Source organism: Vicugna pacos, chromosome 16 (genome assembly GCF_048564905.1).
Source record: "Vicugna pacos chromosome 16, VicPac4, whole genome shotgun sequence".
NCBI lineage: Eukaryota > Metazoa > Chordata > Mammalia > Artiodactyla > Camelidae > Vicugna > Vicugna pacos.
Window position 1 is genome coordinate 36235614 of NC_133002.1, and position 24051 is coordinate 36259664.

At 41.4% G+C, this 24051-nt stretch overlaps 1 protein-coding gene across 6 annotated transcripts; it reads left to right on the forward strand.

Annotated features, from left to right (window-relative positions):
* Nucleotides 1–311: 311 nt before the first annotated feature.
* Nucleotides 312–24051, forward strand: CALCOCO2 (calcium binding and coiled-coil domain 2). Of its 6 annotated transcripts, XM_072938881.1 has the most exons (15): nt 457–516; nt 789–823; nt 7073–7262; nt 12490–12592; nt 12848–12981; nt 13969–14094; nt 14776–14864; nt 15244–15313; nt 15914–16036; nt 16332–16418; nt 18219–18377; nt 19484–19579; nt 21260–21395; nt 22451–22479; nt 23020–24051. In XM_072938881.1, the coding sequence occupies exons 3-15, from the start codon at nt 7083–7085 to the stop codon at nt 23191–23193; spliced, it is 1506 nt and encodes a 501-aa protein (XP_072794982.1). In that variant the 5' UTR covers nt 457–516; nt 789–823; nt 7073–7082; the 3' UTR covers nt 23194–24051. The 6 variants fall into 6 exon arrangements, with proteins under 6 accessions (XP_072794980.1, XP_015103430.2, XP_072794983.1 ...); XM_072938879.1 differs by lacking the exons at nt 457–516; nt 789–823 and adding an exon at nt 312–416; XM_072938880.1 differs by lacking the exon at nt 789–823 and having other exon boundaries at nt 381–516.

Genomic DNA, 24051 nt, shown 5'->3' on the forward strand with positions numbered 1-24051 from the left:
ATTTATGATACTCTTAGTGAAGTGTTACGTGGAGGCAGGAGAAAAATAAAGATGACCTCTCAACGGCCCTTCAAAAGTATGGAGCTTTCTCCTTCAGGACTGAAAAAAATACAGGATTTTTTTAGAAAACCAAAACGTAAATAAACGGCTCGTTCAAAGGTAAGAAATAGGCTCCTTTGGATGTGACCGCTGCTCCAGACTGGGGGAAACCCTAAAGAGCAGCGTAACAACGCCGGGTCCCAGTCAGCTGTGCACTACGTGTCCCTACAAGCACCGCGGTGAGGGCGGGGCTTGCTGGCCGTTATGACCTGGTGGGCGGGGCCAAACGGTACAGCTTCCCCGTTGGGTTTTTCGCCCCGCCCCTGTCCCCTTCTCCGCCCTGTTGCCGTTGCGCCGCCGCCGGCTGCAGTCCCCCGGTGAGTCCTGGAGTGAAGGCGGGCAGTTAGGGACAGTTGGGCCGTCGGGTTCTCCGACTTCACATTTCACGTCCTGAGAAAGGATCATGGACGGTTGGAGGTGCGGCCGGTTTCGGTTTTCATCCCCTTCCATCTTTCTAGGGTGACAGTAAGTGGGAGTGGCGTCATGGAGCCCCGGGAGCCCCCTCCCCGGCCGCGGAGGACTGAGGGCAGTTTTCTCTCGAGGAGGGCAAGGCTTCAGTGCCAGGGCTCGGGTGGAAGGCTCCTGGGGCGATGAGTGTCTTGACGTCACGCCTCATGCCCCCTCTCGCGGTCCGAGGTCGTGCTGCTTCCTTAATCCCTGTGCTTGACGTCATCGCTGTCTGCTTCCAGGCCGAGGCGGGAAGCAGAGCGCCCAGTCACCCTAGGCAAGTTACTTTCTCTTTGGACCTCAGTTTCCCTGTCTTGATGATCCCTGAAGCCCCTTTCCTTGAGTAGAGGCCGTCTCTAATTGGGGGAGATGTTCTAGACAAAGAAAGCTGCTGAATGTAGTGACCTGCTTCTTTACCGTTGGTCTCCCTTAGCCCCTCCCCACCGCCACCATCAGCACAATGTGTTTGGGAGGAGGGGGCTAATGTCCCTACTCTCATGATTTCAACTCCTCCTGAGCATGTTAACTTTTTTCTGCCACTTGGATTCTTTGCTCCTGATGTCAGCAGCCAACAGGTGGCCATGATTGGTGCTGAGTAGAATAATACGGATGCTATATATTATAACATACTCACTATTGCAAAAACCGTTTAAAGTGAAGGGCTTTAAATGTAGTAGGTCTTTGTAGATTATGTAGAGCAGATGTTTAAGGAATATCCAGGTGACTCGCTTTCAGGTATTTTGAGAGAGCTACTACCTGAAACTCTACACTTTTGCAGACATGACAGCTGTGGAGTGGAAAGAACCCTGAGAAAGGTAGTCAGTAAGAGTTATGTAGCACTAACAAGTCATGTTGTCTTTGGAGTCAGTACAAAACAGGGCTCTTTAAAATTTTTGGCTGTGCTTATTAATATAATACCATGGTTTCTCATTTTCTTAGATGAAAAGAAATGCTTTCACTTCCTTTTTCCTTCACTTGGGATCTTATAGCTGGAAAGTTTCTTAGAGATTTTCAAGCCTGATCCATGCATTTTACTGATGAGGAAACAGATCTAAACGGAGGCAGTGTGACTTGGCAGAGACCTCAGAGCTAGTTAGCGACAGAACTAAGACAGGTACCCAGGTCCCTTGGCTCCAAGCCTAGTCCCCTTTCCACTGTGCTTCGAACACTGTCACTATCCATGTCGCTTCAAGAGTTAACTCTCTCATGGAAAAAGTATAAAATCTCAGTAGAGTAAAATGGAATAAAATGAAGATTGAGTACACAGTTTTGAGCTTTTCACACAGCTCTGCTGGTTGCTGCATCTCATGTCCCAGAACTATTTTTCTGCCCTTCCTTAGTACTGTTGGCCCTGTGGTGGTGTGGGATGTGGTGGGATGAAGGCTGCTTGGAACAAGCTGGGCGGCTAATCCAAACAGTTGCTAACGAGTGGTATGGAAGGTCTCCTGGGGGTATAAAATTTATCTAAGGCACTCTGAAAGATTTTACGAACTAGAATGAATTTGAAAAATTTGGATTAGATTGAGTGGCTCTGATAATTTGAGGACGAGTGACATTGTGTCATTGCTTTTGCTTCCCATCTCAGGACCATCTACATATCCATAGTATTGATTGTCAGTGTTCTCTGAAGGGTAGTTCTGGGGGAGCATCTCTTCCAGGGCCAGGGAGGAGTGGGATTCAAATCAGTTCATCCATTTTGCTAACTGCTAATAGTTTAGAAAGTTAAGTAAGCAGAAGGATGAAGGAATTAGATTGAATGTGGGTTTAGTTTTTACTTATCTTTTTCACCGTTCCCAAATGAAGAACTGATTTGCTTCTCTCTCTTGGCTGAGCATTTGGTTTCCTTCTGTGAACTGATACCAACTGTCTATAGTCTTCATTTCTCTTGAAACATATGCCCACTGGTATAAAAGGCTAATGTAAAACCATTGGACATTCTTTATGGTAGAATTTTATTTTTTATAAGGTTATTCCTTCCTCGTGGTTCAGCATACATGAGGGAAAATCTTTAGGAAAATTGGTGAGTCACTTTGGTTGAATATTTGCATTGTTAGGATCTGAACCAGGAAGCTTAAGAACATTTTTCAGTTTTTCTGCTAAAAAGTGTATCAGTGTAGTTTGCAGATTCATTCAACAAAGAGCAGAATTAGAACTGGCTGTTTGTTCCTTTTCTTCTAAGAGAATCTACGCTCCCATGGAACAGTCCTGGGAGTAGTATATTAGACTTGAAAAGCTCATTAGATGAAAATATGTCATGTTTTCTTAGAAGCCAGGAGCCAGTTCAGGGAACTCATTTTAAAATACGTTGCCTATTATCGCCTGCCTCCTCTGAGGACCCTAATAATTTTGGAAGAGGAGTAAATGGCCTCTGACAGTCTGTGGAATCTCTGCATTCCTTTCCCATGCTTGATGGTTTGTTTTTAAAAATCCGTGTTTGTTTTCTCTGGCCACTCCTTCTGTGGCCAGTCTTTGACCTGAGGATAGGAGTAAGGAATTAGGTGGAATACTATTCTGTGATTTCTAGGGAGCCAATTCATCCCACTGCTTTTTCATGACTCAGTAACTCTCTCAGCTTCTAAATTTAACTTTTGCTCTTCTTATATTTCTTCTCTCTTCCTTGCCTCTATGGATGTTGCCAGAATTAGAAGTGGATGATGGACAGGTTCTGTAATGGGAAGAGTGGTTCAAGGAAAGGGAAGTTGATGCTTAAATCATTCTAATTTTCCTTCCACATCCTTTCTGCCCCCCTTCCCCCCCACAACAGACATTTATAAACTGCTTTGTCAGAAAGGCAATTTCCCAAGCCATTGTTGGAGCCTCCTTCTCCCAGGGAATTTTATCACTGGGAGGGAGGACAAGCTTTAAGGATCACTGACCTTAAAAATCAGTAGATACCTTCCTTCTAGGAAAAGCTGAAGGAAGTACCTCCTCACTGACCCAGTTCAGATTGCTATAGTTATGTTGGAGGTTTCCCCATGACCTTTCTGTCCTGAGTTTTGGTAAGAAGCAGAGAAGAGAAGCCACTGCTGTTCTCCTCAGCCTCCCTCCTCAAACCCTTCCCTGGTCTTGGCAGAGGAGAGTTTTTTTAATTTCAAAAATGATTGAGTTCTGAATACCCAGAGTGCCACCAGGTGCCCTCTGAATCCTTCTGGGAAGTGATGAGATCTCTGAAATGGGAAACTTCATGGAGTCTCTTAAATTTTTGATAAGCATCTAACTTTCCCAGGTAGATAATTAAGTTTTCAGATAAATGAAGATCAAATTTCCGTGGACTATACACTCAAGGCTCAGAACATGAGCTCTTTCTTGTCATTTTGTGTATATATGCTGTCCTTTCTTCAGTGTTCTGTTCAGGAGCCAACTTATAGATTGTTTTTCTAGAAAATAAAGAGAGGCTGGACCAAGCTCTCCTACCCTTAGCTGGTCTTGCCTTTCAGCGTAGCATACAGTTTGCAAAACAGCTTGCCAGAGCTTGAGTGTGTGAAATATGGGCAATGGAGTGTGAATTTTATGGGTCCTTGAGGAGATCAAATCTATGCCTTTTGTTTAGCACCATGCTACATGAACCAGCTCTGCCAGCTGAACTAGCCGTACCAAGAACTGGCATAGCACTTGGAGATTATCATCGCCTCACCCTGCTTTAGAAAAGAGAAAGCCAAGAAACAGCAGCTTCTCCTGATTTATCCAACAAATTAAGAGCAGGGCTAAAAATATTAGCCCCAGCATCATTCACACCATTGTTTACCTATAAGGCCCTTTCCTTTCACTTTTTGATGAATTGCATGCATATCTTATTAACTCATTTATTCAGTGAATACTTAACCAGCCACTACTATGGGCCAGGCATTATGTGGTATATATAGTGGTGGTCGTGTTCTGAAGGAAAAGAACAGGGAGTATGGTACTTAGGTTAATTAAGAAACAGGCCCTGAAGTCACTCTTACTAGTGTTCTCATGATCCATAGTCAAAGGACAGATTAAGTCAGTTTACACACCCAGATTAATGGTGCTTGAGGCGTAGGACAGAGAAGCTGTGCCGGCCTCAGTGTGACTGAAGACCGCTAGGAAAGACAGGCGTCTGCAAGCTGAGAAACGTCCCTGCCCACGCTCCCACAGCATCCCACAGATCAGCAGGCAACAGCTTATCATGAGGAACAAGTCCTGGCCTAGAGTGGAATGTGACCTCTCCCTTCCTCAGAAACACGGATCTGAGGTTTGAGGTTGAGGATGTGGCTAAACTGTGTCACAGACCAGAAAGCCAATACATTTCTCAGTTCCTTAGCTCAAGCCCAAGAACAGAGAGTTCAGTGCCTCAAAGTCCCCTTGCCTTCTCTGTGAAAAATTTGTCTTCTGTGCAAGTTGGAAGAAGAGGAACGGTTGCTTAGAGTTCAAAATAAAACCAGGAAATAAGGGGGTTGGGGCAGAGCTAGAAGAGCTACTGTGTTTTGGGGTTATTGCACTGACTGTATTTTTAATTGTGTGTGTTTGTGTGTGTGTGTGCAGTCTTCCAGCATGTTCCAGCAGCTGAATTTGTAAGGTACCGTGTAGTGTTTGCGTATGTACAGCTCTTCCTTCATCTGGTATAGAGTTGCAATATTGTTTTCATTTCCTGGTAAAACTGGATTGAGAAACATAGATTCACTCAATGTTAGACGAGGGAGGCATTTCCAAGACAAGGCATGTTACTTTTGAGGGGCAGGAAGTGTCAGGTCCCAACAGTTTGAAAGACTGTTTCTTTTATGTATTGTTTTTACCTCCCAAATAGTTCCCCTACCTTTGGTCACATTTTGTCTGAACTATGACCTAGAAAGGTGAAATACAGATTTTACAGATAGGGATCCAAACTTGCTTGCAGTCCTCTGAACATGGGCTGCATTTTTCTGTTTCTTTGCTTTTATGCATGTTGTTTCATTCATCTGGAATTTCCTCACCCCCAAACCCACTATCAAAATCCTAATCTTCCTCAAGGGTTTATCTTGGATTCTACTCACTCCTCAAAGCTTTTCTTCATTCCTCTAACCAGATGCATCTCTCCCTCTTTTGAACCCAATAGCAGTTTACACTTATTCCAAACATTTGGCAGTCACTAAAATTCTCATCTAACCTCCATGTTGGACTGGGACCCTTTTGAAGGCAAAGACAGTGCCAGAAAAGAAAAAAAAAAAAACAATAAGTAATAATCACTAACATCTGTTAAACCCTTTCTTTATGCAGACTTTGTGCAAGTACTTTATTCTGTCATCAGCATGACTTGACTTTGTGTGAATTGCCTACTCTATGGCAAGTACTGATTTAAGGACTGGACACTGTACATTGCAGGCATGCCTCATTTTATTGCACTTCATAGGTACTGTATTTTTTATAAATTGAAAGTTTGTGGCAACCCTACATTGAGCAAGTCTGTTGGTGCCATTTTTCTCATAGCATTTGCTCACTTCATGTCACTCATGAATAATTCTCACATAATAATGCGAATAATAATGAAGAATTCATGGTAATTCTCACAGTATTTCACACTTTTTCATTATTATTATATTTGTTATGGTGATCTGTGATCAGTGATCTTTGATGTTTTACTATTGTCATTGTTTTAGCATTTGTTAGCAATAAAGTGTTTTTAATTAAGGTATGTACTTTTTTTAGACATAACGCTATTGCACACTTAGTAGACTATAGTATAGTGTGAACGTAATTTTTATGTGCACTAGGAAACCAAAAAACTTATGTAATTTGCTTTATTGAGATATTTGTTTTACTGAGGTGGTCTGTAACTGAACCTACATATCTCTGAGTTATGCTAGATTTCAGTTAATGCTCACAAAAAAACAAATGAGGTAGATGTTATTAGTCACATTTTACAGATGAGGAAACATGCACAGAGCCCAGTTAAGTAAATTACCCAAGGTCGTGCATTTAACAGGTGTTGAAGCTAGAATTTGAACTCCAGCATTTTGATTTCAGAACCTGTGCTTGTCACCCCTGCAAGTCAAGAATCTCCTCACATCTTGATCTCCCTTTCTGCACCCATCCCCACCTCCTAGCAGAGTGCCGTAATATATGGAAGGACCAGATAATTATAGGATAGATGGAATTGAACGGAGAGGCTGAACTCTATAGAGAACTTGACATTCCAAAAGTCACAAGGCTTGTTGGGATGAAAAATCTAGAATCTAGGTCTTACAGTTCCCAGCTCAGGCCATTTACCTCTGGGCTGCCTTACTTATTTAAGGCACTAGAAGAAGGGAGGCAAACTAGCTATGAGCAGAGGATCAGGGTATGTGAGGGTGGTGGTGGTGCCTGTGGTGAATATGTCAGAGATCGTCTCAGAAGATGCTTATAGAATAGGAAGCTATGAATGCAAAATGGCTCATAGTGAAACAGAAAGCAAGTTGTGTGATCTCAGTACTTACCAGGCTTTGGCTTTTCCTGACTTACCCTGAATGGAATGTTCTCTGGGTGAGAGCCCAGAAATGTCCAGTATTTCGGACAATCCTTGAGCCTTACTGTATCCCATGTCTCATAACAGGATCCCCACCATGGAAGAGACAATAGAAGATCCCCCCACATCAGCTGTCTTGCTGGACCATTGTCATTTCTCTCAGGTCATCTTTAACAGTGTGGAGAAGTTCTATGTCCCTGGAGGGGACATCACGTGTCGTTACACCCTCACCCAGCATTTCATTCCCCGTCGAAAGGATTGGATTGGCATCTTTAGAGTAAGTGGTTAATTTAGTACCAAGTGACTCAGAACTAGAGGTGAATCGTAGTTACCTGAGTGTGTGACTATCCTTGTATTATAAGCATTTTGCATGTATATCTGGCCAATGTGAAAATCCTAAACTAACCTCCTTAGCATTTCCCCCTTTACACACCAACATGTGCTGTGGCACTCAAAGTTTAATCTCATTCTTAAGCTAAAATAAGATAGCAAATCATAAAATCCCCAAGTGGCTTTATACTTTCATAGACCAAATATAATTTTTTTTAATTATCCAATTTTGAAATACTTACTTGACTGGTATAGGTGGCCCCTTACATAATTTCTGTGAATTTAAACATCACTTTCTTACTTAATACAGTGTTTAATTTATTTTAATATGAGTATTACAAATCTGGAAAGATGTTGAAAAACTACCTTGTTCAACATCCAAGAAGTTTGTTCCTGAATAAGCGTGTCTTGCTTCTTTGTGAAGGTTTCCGAGAACAGAAAGTTTACAGGCTCCCTTGGCGACCTCTTCCAGTGTCTGCTCACTCTGTCAGTTCAAGTACAGAAATGGTACTTTTTTATTATAGCCAACTTACTCTCTACCTCCCCACGTCCCTGCATCTGTGTCTCTGTCTCTGACATCACACACACACACACTCACACACTTATACTTTCACACACCCTAATGACAAATCTCCCTATTTCCAGAGACAAGATAAAGGTCAAATTAAGTAATTTACAATGCTGAGTCCCAACATCAGTGACCTTTGTTTCGACACCTCAGTATGTCATGTGCTTGTTGGCCTACGCTGTTCATCCTGAAATTAGACATCATTCTTGACTGTACTGTGAAGGAGCTGGTGCACATTCACATCCCTCACTGAATTCCTTTTCTTTGATTGTTTGGAATTCCAAGCTAAGTGGCAGAGTGATGGAAGCTGGAGGGAACGGGGCTGGTGTTTAGAGGCGGGGCTAGTAGACAACTGGAGGGACACTGGCAGGTGTCATGACAGCTCCTGACACTGCAGGCGATTGAGTCATTAGACTAAAGCTGTTCTAACACAGAAAACTGACATACCAGAATGTTTTCTGTTTTGGAAAGATGATAGTTGTTTTTCTCTTCCCTGTATATAGCAAAGCTGTCCAATAGAACTATCTATGACCAACACTAGCCAGTAGAACTTTCAATGATCAAGTTACATCTTTGCTGTCCAGTACAGTAGCCTCTAGGCACATGTGGCTAATAGCACTTAAAATGTGGCTAGTGTGACTAAGTAACTGAGTTTTAAATTTTACTTAATTTTAATTCATTTTAATTTAAGTAGCCTCATGTGGCTCATGGCTAGCATATTGGACAATGCAGGTATAGATAATTTTAAAAGAATGATTCAAAATTACGTATGTTTTGAAATGTAATCTAACTTTTTTTGCAATGCAATCATATTTCCATTTTGCTCAGACTAATTGTTTGTAAATCTCCAAGCACTTAGCAACTTGCAGTGAGGACTTCACTTTAAACCAAATGAAAATCTTTCGCTCTTTAAAAACAAATGTTTAGGAGGCAGGGTATAGGTCAGTGGTAGAGTGCACGCCTAGCATGTGTGAGGTCCTGGGTTCAATCCCCAGCACCTCCATTAAAATAAATACATACATAAAAACCTAATTACCCCCCCCCAAAAATTAAAATTAAAAATGTTTAAAAGCATTTTAAAAAATATTTGAAATACTTCATGCATTTCAACGGTATTGCCATGCCACTGTCGTGGTTAGTCCAGAGAATGCCCTCTGATATTCTTTATCCATAAAGCTATTGATTTGAACACCACCCAAAGCCTGAAAGAAAATTTTAAGACTGATAAGGAAAGAACACAACCTTTTAGAGAATATACAGTGTGCTAGGTCTTTGATGAGTTTGTGTGTGTGTCTGTGTATGTGTGCCTGTGTGTCTGTGTCTCTGACCGTGTTTCCTAATTTCATCCTGACAGCACAGCAGCGCCCTGGGGTAAGCAGTATTACCGCTTGTGCACAGATGAATACAATGAGTATACTCAAGATGGGGACTTCCCCAAGATCTCCCAGTGGTTAAGCAAGTTGGTTTGACTCCCAGACCTCTGTTTTTCTTCCCCTTTTCTGCTGAATTCCTTTGAACAACAGATGGTGAATTAGACAATTAAGGGTTGAATGTGGAGTTCTGGCCTTCCTATCTAAAGTGCTCCCAGGGTTCCTTCAGTGTTGTCTTCATCACAGTCCTCAAATCCTTATCTCCCCTAACGCTGCCAGTAATTCCTGCCTCCAGGTAGGCGCTCCTGAGGTGTTTCTGAATGTGCAGCACTACATCTTCTCCATACAGCGAAAGCCACCACCAGTGACAAAGCCTGGTAGGAGTCAGCTTTGCTTCCTTCAGTGTGTAGCCCCGTGGTCCGTCACCTGGGCATTTACGTGTTCCAAGATTTCAGGGAGGGGAGACAGCAGACTGCAAGAGGCAGACTGGGACAACCCCGATGGAGGAGCCAAGGACAGAAATTGCAGGTGGCTAGAAGTTGTTTCCTTGTTCCAAGGCAGCAGTAATTCTCAGGCCTTCCCAGATGATATTTTGGTCACAGTACATTAAGAAACTCCAGGATGTGAATGAAGACTCTATAAAATTTCTGCTTCCTGTTCCACCACAGGCTGCCGTGGCTCTGAGATGCTTACAGCAATGGGGTGTATATTAATGAGACACTAAAACATGCCCTGGTATGTTCAGCTTTCAGTGTCGCCTTTTCAACCCTGCTCTGATTCCTCAATATATAAGCATAGAATTTATTTTTAGTTCTTTTCTCTTCCCACTGGGTTCAGGCAGGGTCAGAACATGGCAGTAAATGTAATTTTGCTTCTCACTTGGTGAGTGTTCTCCCCTTGAAGACACAACATCTCCCTTTTTATTCTCTGGTGGGCTCTTATCTTCCAGAAATGATTTGAGCCATCTTTTACCTCTCTTTGTATTTAATGAGAATATTTTCCACTTAGCCAGCTTTCTGCTCTGGGGCATATTTTACAGTATCCTTATGTTTTATGACTTACTGTATTTTGTACCTAGAAGAGGCCTTTATGACTACCAGATTGTTGTTATCTTTACCACCAAAACGCTTTCACTAAGCAGGCATTAAGAAAAACACTGAATGGACAGCTACATGTAAAAGAATGAAATGAGAACATGGTCTAACACCATATACTAAAATAAACTCAAAATGAATTAAAGACCTAAATGTAAGGCCGACTACTATAAAACTCCTAAAGGAAAACAGGCAGAACACTCTGTGACATAAACTGCAGCAATATTTTTTTGGATCCATCTCTTAAAGCAAAGGAAACAAAAGCAAATATAGACAAATGGGACATAATTAAACTTACAAGCTTTTGCACTGCAAAGGAAACCATCAACAAACACAAAGATATTTACAAATGATGGACTAATAAAGGGTTAATATCCAACATATATAAACAGCTCTACACAACTCAACATCAAAAAAACAAATAACCCAATTTTAAAAATGGGCAGAACTAAATAGACAGTTTTCCAAAGAGGAAATGTAGATGGACAACAGGCACATGGAAAAATGCTCAACATCGCTAATGAGGGAAACACAAACCAAAACCACAATGAGATATCACCTCAAACCTGTCACAATGACTGTCATCAAAAAGAATACAAATGACAAAACATTGGCGAGGATGTGGAGAAAAGGGAGCCCTCGTATGCTGTGGGTGGCAATGTAAATTACTGCAGCCACTGTGGAAAGCAGTATGGAGGTTTCTCAAAAAACTAAAAACAGAACTGCCGTATGACCCAGCAATTCCATTCCTGGGTACATATCCAAAAAAAGACAAAAACACTGATTTGAAAAGGTACATGCACCCCAGCGTTTGTTATTATTTACAGTTGCCAAGATATGCAAGCAACCTAAGTGTCCATCAACAGAGGAATGGCTAAAGAACATGTAATATATATATGTGTGTGTGTGTGTGTGTGTGTATACACACACACACACAGTGGAATACTATTCAGCTTTTAAAAAGAATGAAATTTTGCCATTTGTAGCATCGTGGTTGGACTTGTAGGGCATTATGCTAAGTGAAATAAGTCAGAGAGAGGAAGACAAATACAGTATGATATCTCTTATATGTGGAATCTAAAAAATACAACAAACTAGTGAGTAAAACAAAATGGAGGCAGACTCACAGACACAGAGAACAAACTGGTGGGGAGAGGGAAAAAAGAAAGGGTAATGTAGAGGTAGGGGAAAAAAAGGGTTATGGGATTACATGAAATCATGTTTGTGAAACTTGAAAATTGTAAAGCACCGTAGAATTTAAAGAATCATTCAATTTTTAAAAATAAACATTAAAAAAGAAAAACACTGAAGAAAGAAAACTATATAGGCTGGACTCAGATATCTGGTTACCTTATAATCTAAGAACTCTCTTGCCGTCCAACCCCAACACACATTATTTAAAATTATTATTTAAAATGCTTTTTTAAATGCAATAATATAATCAGGTTGATATAGGTGACAAGACTGAATTGGATAAGGGAGAGGACAAACCAATGGAAACCAAGATCAGAAGTGCTTTCTGATTACGATGTTCTTATATTGTTTGTTTTCTGAGGGGGGGTAATTAGGTTTCTTCATTGATTTCTGCTTGGAGGAGTTACTGGGGATTAAACCCGGGACCTCTTGCATGTGGAGCATGCACTCTATCACTTGAACTATAGCCTTCCCCTTGATTAAGATGTTCTAAGAACACTGTTATAAGAAGATAGTGGGGTCAAAGTTCACATTCCCACAAATTCTTTCCAACCACTCTCACTTTAGTATCTGAATTGGAGATGGAATTTTTGGAATTCTTGTCCTGGGTGTTGAATGGCCAGTTTTTGTTTCCTTGTCAGACAAGTAATATGGACTGTGTGTGTGCATACCAATTTTTAATCATATACATAGTTATCATAAGAACTAAACAGACATTTTTCCAAAGAGGAAATGTAGATGGACAACAGGCACATGGAGAGATGCTCAACATCGTTAATCATCAGTTACATCAAAAAACAAGATTTGATCAATGGTGGGTAGATCTTGTCATAATGAACTCATTTGATTGTAATTTCAGTGTAAACAAATATTAAGAAGACATAGTCAAAATAAGAAGAATCCACTGAGCACTTTCAGACACTGAACAAGAGCCCCTTTTCATTGCAGGTGGGATGGAAGACAACCCGTGAGTATTACACCTTCATGTGGGTTACTTTGCCCGTTGACCTAAACAGCGAATCAGCCAAACAGGAGGAAGTCCAGTTCAAAGGTGAGAAAAATACTGGATCAAAGGTATTGAAGACCGGGGTGGATATAGCTCAGTGGTATACAGCACGGGCTTAGCATGCAGCAGATCCTGGGTTCAATCCCCCACGCCTCCATTAAAGAAAAAAGGTACTGAAACAGTGGCCAAGACTAATTAATTCCCTTGAGCTTGAGCTTTCTGGAGCAGATGAAAGACTTTCAGGTTTTTAGTTTTCTGAATAGACCTTATTTTAGATTAAAAATCATGTTCTGTTTTCAGCTTACTACCTGCCCAAGGATGATGAGTATTACCAGTTCTGCTATGTGGATCAGGATGGTGTGGTCCGGGGAGCAAGTATCCCTTTCCAGTTCCGTCCAGAAAATGAGGAGGACATCCTGGTTGTTACCACTCAGGTCTGTAAACATCTCATCTCAGTCTCCTTCTGCCATTAAGAGCAGCAGTTCCAGGGTAGGGTGAAATTCTAGTCAGTAAGCCTTTATTGGATATTTAACACAGATACTATTGGGAAAAACATATACAGTACCCACTCAAACCCAGCATTCCTAAGGGAATGACTTCGGAATGTTAACAAGAATCATAACAGATTTTTCCTTTATCTAAAACTTCTGTAACTCAGTTGGCATTCATTTGTCTCCTTCACTTTTCCAGTTACTTAAGTTTTGTCATCTGCACATCTTATCACCGCAGTCAATTTTATAAGCTCCTTCAAGGAGAAAGGTACCAAATGTTCTTCTTTGTATCTTTTAGTTCTGGCCGCGAGCTTGTCATATATGAACATTAGATTCATTTACTTACTCAGTTATTTACAGGACACCTGCTTCCATCCAGCACTATGGTAGGCACTAGGGATGCAGTGAAGAGTCAATTAAAACTGTGTCCTGATCTCAAGGAGCTAAGTCCAGTAGGAGAAACAAACAGTGTTAACTGTTTGCAAGAAAAAACATTCTTCTATCTTTCCCTCTTTTTTTTTTTTTTTTGGAGTGGGGAGAGATAATTAGGTTGATTTATGTATTTACTTTTAGAGGAGATGCTAGGGATTGAACCCAGGAACTTCTGCATGCTAAGCATATGCTCTACCACTTGAGCTATACCCTCCCCCCTTATCATTCCCTCTTTTAAGTTTTTGTGGTCTCATTTTTTAAAAAATCTTTCTTTCTTGGTAACGGCAGGCTTAGTGCTGCAGTTTTATAGACATACCTCTCTTAACCCCTTCCCTACACACCGAGGAGCTGATTCCGTTTGGGGTACTGTGCTGACAGTGATAGAGAATCCCCCAGACCCTAGCCGTCCCAGCCTCTGGGAATTTTCTGCTGGAGGGACTTGAATATCCACTGAGCTATAAAGGGCCAAATACGAGTTTATAGAATGCTTTTTCGTAGGGTGAAGTGGAAGAGATTGAGGAGCACAACAAGGAACTTTGCAAAGAAAACCAGGAGCTGAAGGACAGCTGCGTCAGCCTCCAGAAGCAGAACTCAGAAATGCAGGCTGAGCTCCAAAAGAAGCAGGTAAGAAGCTGCTTAGAGGTGAACTTGGCGTATGGAGGTTGGAATTGGATGCTGCCTCTTATCCAGCACCATTTTCTGTTTTGCTTGTGATCTTATTCCCTTATAATAATATCTGGCACCAATTTTAGTATGTTAGATATTTCCTTTTCATTGTTTACTTATTGAAATGATATTATAGATATTTGGGATTAAATACATAGATTATGTTTACATATTGAAATGATATAGATATTTGGGATTAAATACATAGGCTATTAGTAAAATTAATTTCATCTATTTCTTTTTACTTCTTTTAATGTGGTTATTAAAATGCTTTAATTACATGGGTGGTTTTCATGAATTTATTGGACAGCACTCTTTTAAGAGAAAAAGCAACTTTATTTCATCCAGTGTTGTGTTTGCAGTACCAGAACGGTGTTTGGTACATAATAGGCGCTCATTAAACATTTGCCTAGTGAATTAATGGACAGATAGAAGCTCCAGTAGAAGAGAAATTAAGGTAGATGCGTTTTTAATATAGGAAGAACAAACTTGAATATTTTAATATGGAAATCTCTTTACTTGGATATTTCATTCACTGCTATGCCTGACAGATAGTAAGTGCTTAAGTATTTGTTGACTGCCTGAGATACTAAACACTGTCTTAGAAATGGTCAGTGTCTTTGACGTTTCCAACTGCAGGAGGAGCTAGAAACCCTGAAGAGCGTCAATAAGAAGTTGGAACAGAAAATGAAAGAGCAGAAGGACTGCTGGGAGACAGAGCTGCTTCAGTGAGTGTGGTCCTTGGATGGGAGGAGGTTTTGTGTTACAGATACCTTTAGTTGGGTCAGATTAGATTTCTAGAATTTGTTAGAAAACAGTCTTCCTATCGTGACAATGATAAGTATGGTTCTCCCTCTTTGACTCATGAACTCTTTGACTCTAGGTTAGAGAATTAGAATGGATAAGGACAAATTACCTGAATTCAAGTGTTACTGTTAAATATTGAATTCTTGCAGTTTGAGGTCAGGAAGCCAAAACAGGACTGAAGAAGAGACTGGTGGATTTTAAATGCAGGCTTAGGGCCAAGGCAGCCTTAAATCATTTAAGGTCTGGAGGAGCTGACCTGGAATTAGCATATTTTTCACATAGTCATCTCCACCTCCACAGACTAAAAGAACAAAACCAGAAGATGTCCTCAGAAAATGAGAAGATGGGAGTCAGAGTGGATCAGCTTCAGGTAGGAAACGCCAAGCCTTTGCCAAAGTATATTTTCTTAGCCTTGCCACCACTCCAACTCCGGTGGCCCAGGAAGATGCAGATCACTGTAGCTAGTGCCTGAGGGTGGACCTTTCAGAGCAGCAGACTACACTTTCAGAGTGTGTGTTTGCCAGTCTTAGCCCCCCTCACCCTTGTTTTGATAGTCACAGTCCCCAGAGAACCGAATCATTTGCTCAGTTTATATTTATCGTGAGCTCTTAAGATGATGACCGGCCTCTATACCAATACTAACTTTTTTCTTTTAACTACAAAATCTTTTCAAGCAAAATCTCACTCAGAAGCCTGGAATGTAAAGCAGGTAGCAGCAGAACTGTTCTCATTTTTAGGAAGCTGGGCCTTAAAGAGGGGCTGTAAAGGATAGTTGCTGAATTTTTCCCACTTGAATCTTAGATTCTTAGAGTGTAAGGTAGAGCTGAAAAGTGCAGAAGTTCTAAGGAGTATTTGGCATTTGGGAATTGCTGGGGAACACACATCTCTTCATGTTACTCTACATTGTAAAGCATTCCTGTTTAGTTTTTATTCTTTTATATCTTGGTTATATTCACTGTTTCTGCTTTAGGCCCAACTGTTAACACAAGAGAAAAAAATAGAGAAGCTTGTTCAGGAAGTTCAAGATAAGACAGAGCAGCTGGAGCACCTGAAAAAGGAAAATGGCCAGCTCTTTCTCAGTTTGACTGAACAGGTAGAGTCATGGAAGACAATCATACTTTTTAGGCATTTGTGAAAAAATATGTACATTGCTCTTTCTTTATTGTATCATGTACCTGGATATCAGTGGCTCTAGGAAAGGTCTCAGAGGAAGCCATCTGAAGTGAAGAATCTCCTGGCTTTTCTTGGGAGCTAATATGAGAAGACTTGCTTCTCTGCCTCCTGCTTGCTCTTTAGCTCAGCAGGCCCTTCCCCAGTGTGTGCATGCATGTGCCTGTGCGTGTGTGTGTGTTTTCCCAGCAGTGGTACTGAAATCTGTTTTTATGCAGAAGGAGCACCAGAAGAAGCTTGAGCAGACAGTGGAGGAGATGAAGCAGAAAGAAACTGCCGCAGTGAAGAAACAACAGGAATTAACGGCATGTCTGTCTTTGCATGGCTATGTGGGAGGGAGCTAAAGAAAGGAAGGGGTAGGGTCTGTTTTCACGTGGTGGAAAGCATAGGTATGACAGATTAGAATAGCATTTACCTCCAGACTCTTTCTCCCCAAAAGGACAGAGAATCTGCCATTTACACGCTGTTTAGGAAAGATGGGCATTTCTAATGCGTGATGAGTGATAGAGAAATACTGGAAGTTAAACTTCATGACAGGGTGTACTAAATAGAGCCCTGGGCTAGAAATCACACAGAATAACCCCTGCCCCCTCCTTAAGGAGTTACTGATTAATGATTATTAATTGAGCTCTATAATTAGAAAATATTACAGTGATCAAAACAAATTTTGTTATAATTAATATAATGTTAGCAATTATCATCATTATAAATTATTCTGAGCTGTATAATATAGTAATGAAAGCCTAACTGACTAATAATTTCCTATAATATATTGTTAGAAAAGAGGCCTCATAGTGATGACAGGTGCCTAGAAGCCCAGTTTTCTGCACTGATGTAAGGGCGTGAGAAATCCTGATGTGTACTGGGAATGTAACCAATACATGCATCATTTATTCACTCTTAATATTCAGTCAGTTATCGAGTACCTATAATATCTAAGATATTGTGTATTTTAGCATGATACAATAAAGAGTGGGTCCAGCAGAGTATGAAAACCAGCAACTCACAGGTTAAGTATAGCCCACAGAAATGTTTGGCTTTGTCAGTGCTTTCTTAAAAATTGAATTAGTTACCAACACTTAAAAATGGGAATATTTCCCACAAAAAATTTTGTATTTCCAGCTTCTTGAAAAATTAGAGGCTTTGGCAACATTTGATCCCACATTCTCACACAGCAGTAGTACCCGGAGCTGAGTAACTGCTGCCCCTTTAGATGGGTCTTGGTTCTCCATTGGGCTACAGTCCTCACTGTTTCATTGCATTCAGTTCCTTCGTTCAGTTACATTACTTGCTAGGCCCCTATTGGCACTTTTGAGTTTGTGATCTCTTTTTTCTTTTTTTTTTTTCTTTTTTTGGCAGAGGAAGGGAGGCAATTAGGTTTTTATTTTTTTAACAGAGATACTGAGGCTCGAACCCAGGACCTCGTGCATGCTAAGCATGTACTCTACCACTGAGCTCTACCCTTCCTCCTGAGTTTGTGGCCTCTGATGTAGCAAAGAAATTACTGTTTTAAATAATCAAGGGAACTATATTCAATATCTTATAGTAACCTATAATGAAAAAGCATATGAAAAAGTGTATATATATATATATGCACATAACTGAATCACCATACTGTACACTAGAGACTAATACAACATTGTAAATTGACTATACTTCAGTTTAAAAATAATTTTTTTTAAATAAAAAAATAAAACAAGGCAGATCTCATGGTAAGTATTCTTATCACACACATACACACAAAGGGACACAAGGAAACTTTCAGAGATGAGGGATATATTTATTACGTGGGTTCTGGTAATAGTAATAGGAGTGTAATACATATGTCCAAACTCACCAAATTGCATATATTAATTATACGCAGTTTTCTTTATACCATTTATATCTCAATAAAGTTAGAGAAAAAATTTTTTTAAATTATAACTAAATAAATCATCTGTAGCCATTCAAAGGGTTGAAACTCCTTGTGGCAGATATGGGTTTCCTTGATTTTTGTGGAATACTTTTCAAGACCCAGGGGCTCCCCAGTTGTCTCATAGCCATTCTTTATTCTTCATGCATCCAAAAGGCCCTTAACTCTGAGGACTGTGTATCTTATGCTTCAGGAGCCTAGGAGCAAGAAAGCAGCAGCGGAGGAACAGTTAGTACAAGAGGTGGAACGCCTTAAGGCAAAGGTAGAGGCCGGGAAAGCCTGTTTCTTAGAGAAGTACAAAGAGTGTCAACGGCTCCACAGACAGATCAGGCAGCTCAGGGCTGCCGCACGGGTAGGTGACAGATGAGGGGCCCAGGAAGCAAGGGGTGTGAAGGTGTGTGGTTCCTGGACCAAGCCCGGAGGATTGCACACCCCTGTTAAGGAGAGGAATGTATCTTTCTGCCAAAAAGAGGAGGGATGGAGTGTGCGGCCAAAAACCAGCCTGGGGATACCCAGAAATAGAGACCCCCAGCTCAGCCATGGGTCTCAGGGAAGGTTTTTGTAACTGCAGGTTTCTGTGCAGACTCAGATAGTCCTTTCTTATTTCTGCCTTTTGAGGAAGTGAAGCAGGACCAGAAGAGCCAGCAGGAGCCAATGGGGATGGGGAGCCAGGAGCCTGCAGTCAGCACTGTCATCGGGTAGCCCCTCTGGCATTGCTACCTCAGGGGAGGCTAGAAGCGCACAGCAGTTTGGGCACCAGCATTCAAATAAAAATCTTTGAAAAAAACACCACAACCAGTAGGATTAGCTTAAGTGTTTTTGTGAGGTATGCGCATGTGTCCGTATGTAGGCAGGAGACGGGAAGCGCTGAAGCATGCCTGTGAGTTTTGGGTCCGTGAAACTAGTCAGTGAACCCATCATACTGGGGAGCCCAGGACCCTAGTCTGGGTTCCTTGTGGCCTTGGATAAACGCCTCCCAGAATTCCTTCTTCCTCCATGTCACTTGAATCCAGCTGCGTATCCTCACACCGGGAGGGAGTCACACCAGCTTGACTCACTGCTTCATGCTGCACTGAGTGAAATGTTTATTCAAGACAAAGCTGATTGTTTCCATGGTTGGGTGGGGTTAAACAAAGCTCCATTTATCCCTAATTATGATAAGTCAGCCTTGAGGTTTTCCCCAAGCTAATTTTTTCTCTCTGGTCACTTAACTCCCAGCTAAACCAAAAGAAACTGGCATCTCGATGCCAGCCCAAGCCTTCAGGCATTTCATTAAATCACTTTTCTGTAAGTCAGCATCTCCTCATGGTGCAGCTCCTCCCTACCCGAGTTCGCGTCTCCCCCGCCTCAGTCCCGCCACTTTGGAAAGCCAGATCCTCTACAAACTCCTTGTCTTACCCCACCTTGATCCAGACTACAATATGTGATCTTAATCCTAATGATTTTTTTTATTGGCAGGACCAGAACTTGGACCTGTCAAAGAGACTGAGTGAGAACAAGATTCTATACGATGGTCTGCAGAGAGAGAAAGAGACAATAGAAAAAAAAAATGAAGTAAGCGTGTAAAAGACGGTAGAAAATCCCAAGGTTTTAACGGGAAGGAGCCGGGTGACCCAGAGACGTGATGATAAAATAAAAAGTTAAATAAAAGAGCCCTTTCTGCTACAGCTCCTAAACAAAGAGCAAACTGAATCTGGTTTCCTAATCTGCCGCAAAACCCACTCTTTGTTCTATAACTAAAACTTGTTTGGCATGGCAGTAGTCAACTTGAAAGGAACAGCCTTGATGAAGACCTAACTTATTATTTTTGCTTTTAACTTGACAGCTCTTGTAAGTACTGTCTTTGGGGAGTAACATCCTACACCACTTTTATGCTAACTGAGGGATCTGTTTCCTTCAGCACAACTTACTTTCTTTTTCCCTGCTGCCAAACCAGAAGCAGAAGTGGTGGTCTGTACAAGAGCTGGACCCATGGTAGGCCCCAGATAAATACTATGCATTCATTCACTCATCAGTTCATTCATTCATCCAACCAGTGTATTTTCCTGCTGTGTGCTCAACACAAGTTACTGATTAATTGAGGATCACAGCAGCAAATAAACAGGTTGAACTTGAAGTCACTCTCACACTCTTGTTAGCATCCAACAGTAGGTGCCCGTGCATTCTGACTGTTCCTCTGATCTACACCTCCAGCCATTCTCCATCTCCACCCTCTCCGTCACCCTTCTGGGCTAAGCCCTCAAATGATCATTTCTATTTTTGATAATATCATTTACGCCAGTGTGTTTCAGTTTTGTAGAAGGCCTTTGGGGTCTATTTCTGGTCCTGTCATTGTCATCCTTTTTATTTAGTTAAGTGACCTTGACTTTGAAATCGTCTGATGGTGCCAGGGGGCTGGGAGGCGGGGCAGAAGAGGGAGAAGGAAGAATGTACACAATTTGCAACAAGAAGAAAAAGATCCGATATTTGGAAGCTTTGTTGAGAACTATAGTAAAGCCCTCTTAAGATGTTAAGGGGAAGTTTACTAATTTTCTTTCTTCTAAGATCTTTAAACATAGTCTACCCCCCTTGTAGCTTGTCCTCTTTCACTCTTTCTCTCTCACCTTCCCTCCGTCTCTTTCTTCTTCCCTTTCACTCTCAGCATATCCATTTGATGGGATAAAACATGAAGAAGGGAAAATTATATCAGGTGAATATTCACATTGTGTAAGAAAATTGTTCTTGGAAAGAGACTAAAAGCATTCTGAGGAGGGAGGGTATAGCTCAGTGGTGGAGCACATGCTTAGCATGCATGAGGTCCTGGGTTCAATCCCCAGACCTCCACATAAAAATTAAAAAATGAATAATTAAAAAAAATTTTTTAAAGCAGCATTCTGCTCTCCATACTGTACAACAGTTTCCATCTTAATATAGCCCCTGCCACCCTCACATACCCACACAACTTTTGTACCCCCCTTCAGTTGGTTTATATTTAAAGATTTTAGTTTCTTTTTTGCATTAATTCTAAAGAAATTCAATATACTTTTAAATTTAGATATTAAGAACTCAGATCTTTGAATATTGAGGCTGCTGCTTCCGCTTTTTAAGAATTGTGATTTATCATTTGCTGGGCTCTCCAGTGCCACGTGGTTAATTAAACACTACCTAGAAGGGCCGTCCCTGGCCAGTCCGTGTGGCCATTCTTTGCTGTTGTCTTTCAGCGTGTCTGTAAATACTCTATCCTCTCTATCCTAGCTTTTGAAGAGCGAGAACAACAGATTGCTGAGTTACATGGGTCTGAATTATGACCCTTTACCGTATCAAGCGCCTACTTCAAGTCAAGGAGGTGCAAGACAAAACCCAGGACTTGTCTATGGAAACCCGTATTCTGGTAAGACAACTTTACCATCGAGCTGAAAGGCCCCTGCTTGTATCCCTTTCCCCTACTAAATTTTGTTTTTGTCTGAGATGCTAATTAAGACCAGTCTCATTGTTAATACTTGCTGGGCAGAAGCTGAGTACCCAATAGAAAAATTGCTGGGCAAGTAGTGTTAATTGAGAAATAAATCTGAATCTAGGAGACGCAAATCAGATCATTGGCCTAGAGGCAGCAGACACAAATTGAGTCCCGTGGCTATATTCCAAATATATAAATCAGAGAAATGTCTCTGTGTAGAAGATATACACATACAAAGCTGAGGAAGCTAATTAAGATTTGGAAATGGAAGCGCGAGCGGCGGGATATGCTGCCCAGGAATGGGCTGTTACAGGCAGCCGCCCCGATGGCCTGACCAAGGGTAGAAGGCGTGTGCCCCCCGGAGACCCCTGGGGGGCTTGGAGGACAGGAAATGGGGGTGACACCCAGTCTTGTCATTCAAGGAACTGGGGGTCAGATATCCCTGCCAAACAGGGAACTTTCCTCTTTTTTTGTCTCCAGAAGTGATCTGAGACCTCATTTGCTTTTTTTGGACAGTTTAAAGCAGGCGTGTTCTCTTAACAGTCACAATCAGGTCTTTGCAACAGGCGGGGGTACAAGTTTATTTTTTTTCCTTAAAAATATTTTTAAGCTTTTCATTTGAAACATAACTGTTTGCCTGGATTCGGTCTTAAAATCTATTCCCAGTCTACTTCCTTGTTAAATTGTTACTGTTTTCACTAAAATCTCATTTTCTCTACACTGCATATAGGTTTATTGTTCTTGCTGATTATATAATGGCTATTGAAAATGCCACTTCATTATTTTTTCCCTCCATCGTTGACCTAGATCCCCTCCACCGAAGTCAGTGGTGTTTATGAGAGAGAGAGAATATGGCAGTATCAGAGAGGGATAAAGAACTGGGAGGGGAACAGTGAGGGTTACAGAAAACAGCTGCTAGCACACAGTTGGAGAACACGTTCTGGGGATGATATTTTTTCATTGAATGAAATCTTCTTTATTACCCTCAGGTATCCAAGAAAGCTCTGCCCCTAACCTGGTAAGTATTTGATTCGTAAGATTGCCCACATCAAATCTTTGAGAAAATTTCCCTTCCTGCTCCATCCAGTTCATGGGAGAACCATGCATGGGGAGACTGGTTCATTTTGATAACTCCAGACTGAGTCAGCTGGATCAGTTTGATCAGTGCCTAAATCGGAGAGAGCCTGTTGAGGTGGGGGATGCACAATTCATCATCCATCAGCATTCTGCTCACGACCTGCACCTGTGAGTTGAGTTGAGTAGCAGGCCTCGGGAGGCCATGTGAACCGGGCAGGTAGCCAAACAAGGTATAGCCCATGACCCATTCAGGCTGCAAGTTATCTGGCTACTTCAGCAATATTAAGTCCTTTGAGTCTTTGAGTTAGAGAAAGCCCCAATGAATGTCTCCAGATGTGACTTTGTTGATTCATCCTCTAATTCTTGATCACCCACCATCTGCAAGCATTACGATAGGTGCTGAGGACATAGTAGAAAATCAGACACGGTCTCTGCCGAGTATAGCTTACATTCAGACTGACCTCTTTGCTCTTCCTCCCAGCTCTCCATTGAGCCATGCCCCACCTGCACAGCAGACTTTGCTGATGACATTTTTGATCACACCTTGGAGCAGCACAAGCCAGCTGTTTATTTGAATTGTCCAATTTGTGGCAAGACCTTCCCAGCAAAAGAGAAGCAGATCTTTGAAGACCACGTGTTCTGCCACGCTCTATAAGTGTCCCAGCCTCTTGGATCTACACTGTACATGGATTTTTATAGAGTAGAACCTATAGCTTCTGCTATGAGTTATGCCCAAGATCCTGCCTAACCTGAATTATTAGGGATTTATTTAGTCCTGCTGCCCTATAGGTGGAGCCATGTCGATTACCTGAAGCATAGTGTTGAGGGCTGTTACTTCCATCCTGTGGGTAACTACCTTTTAAATCGCTTAACTCTGGCTGTGTCAGCCTGTCACCTAAAGTGCCCATTCTTCTGAGCATCTCCAGTATAAGGGCCCTGGGATGGAACTGACCTGGCTATTCACTCCAGTACTACGTGAGTAGTTTTCCAAGTTGTCCCACTCCATTCAAGGTCAGGCCTTGTACTCAGTCGTCAGTTCTCACTCTGGGATTGGCGATTGATCAGAGGTTAAGAATTTCTTCCTCCTCCTCCTCCAGCCTCTTTTTCTAACTGATAGTGTTAGAGTAGCCAAAAATGGTATGCCAGAGAACTCAGTTATCTAGTTTGGATACCAGAGGTTTCTCATCTTGATTTCTTAGCTCCCAACAGAAGCATCGTATCCCTGAACCATGGGCATGAAAAATTATTTCAGTCCCAGAAAGTCTTCTTTCTCTCTGGATACCTCTGATTGGCATTTTCTACCCTGATTTTCCTTGTGCACATAACTTTTATTGTTATAAGTCCTTTCTTAATGGTTAGTAGGACTTTGTTAGAAACTGTATGGGTTTGCAACTTTCTGAGCAGGTGAGTTTAAATATGAGTAAGTCAGAATAATGAGAACTATTGTTAACCACTTTAATACTAAAAAATAAACTAGTCCTCTACTTCAGGGACTTTGATAATTTAAAATAAA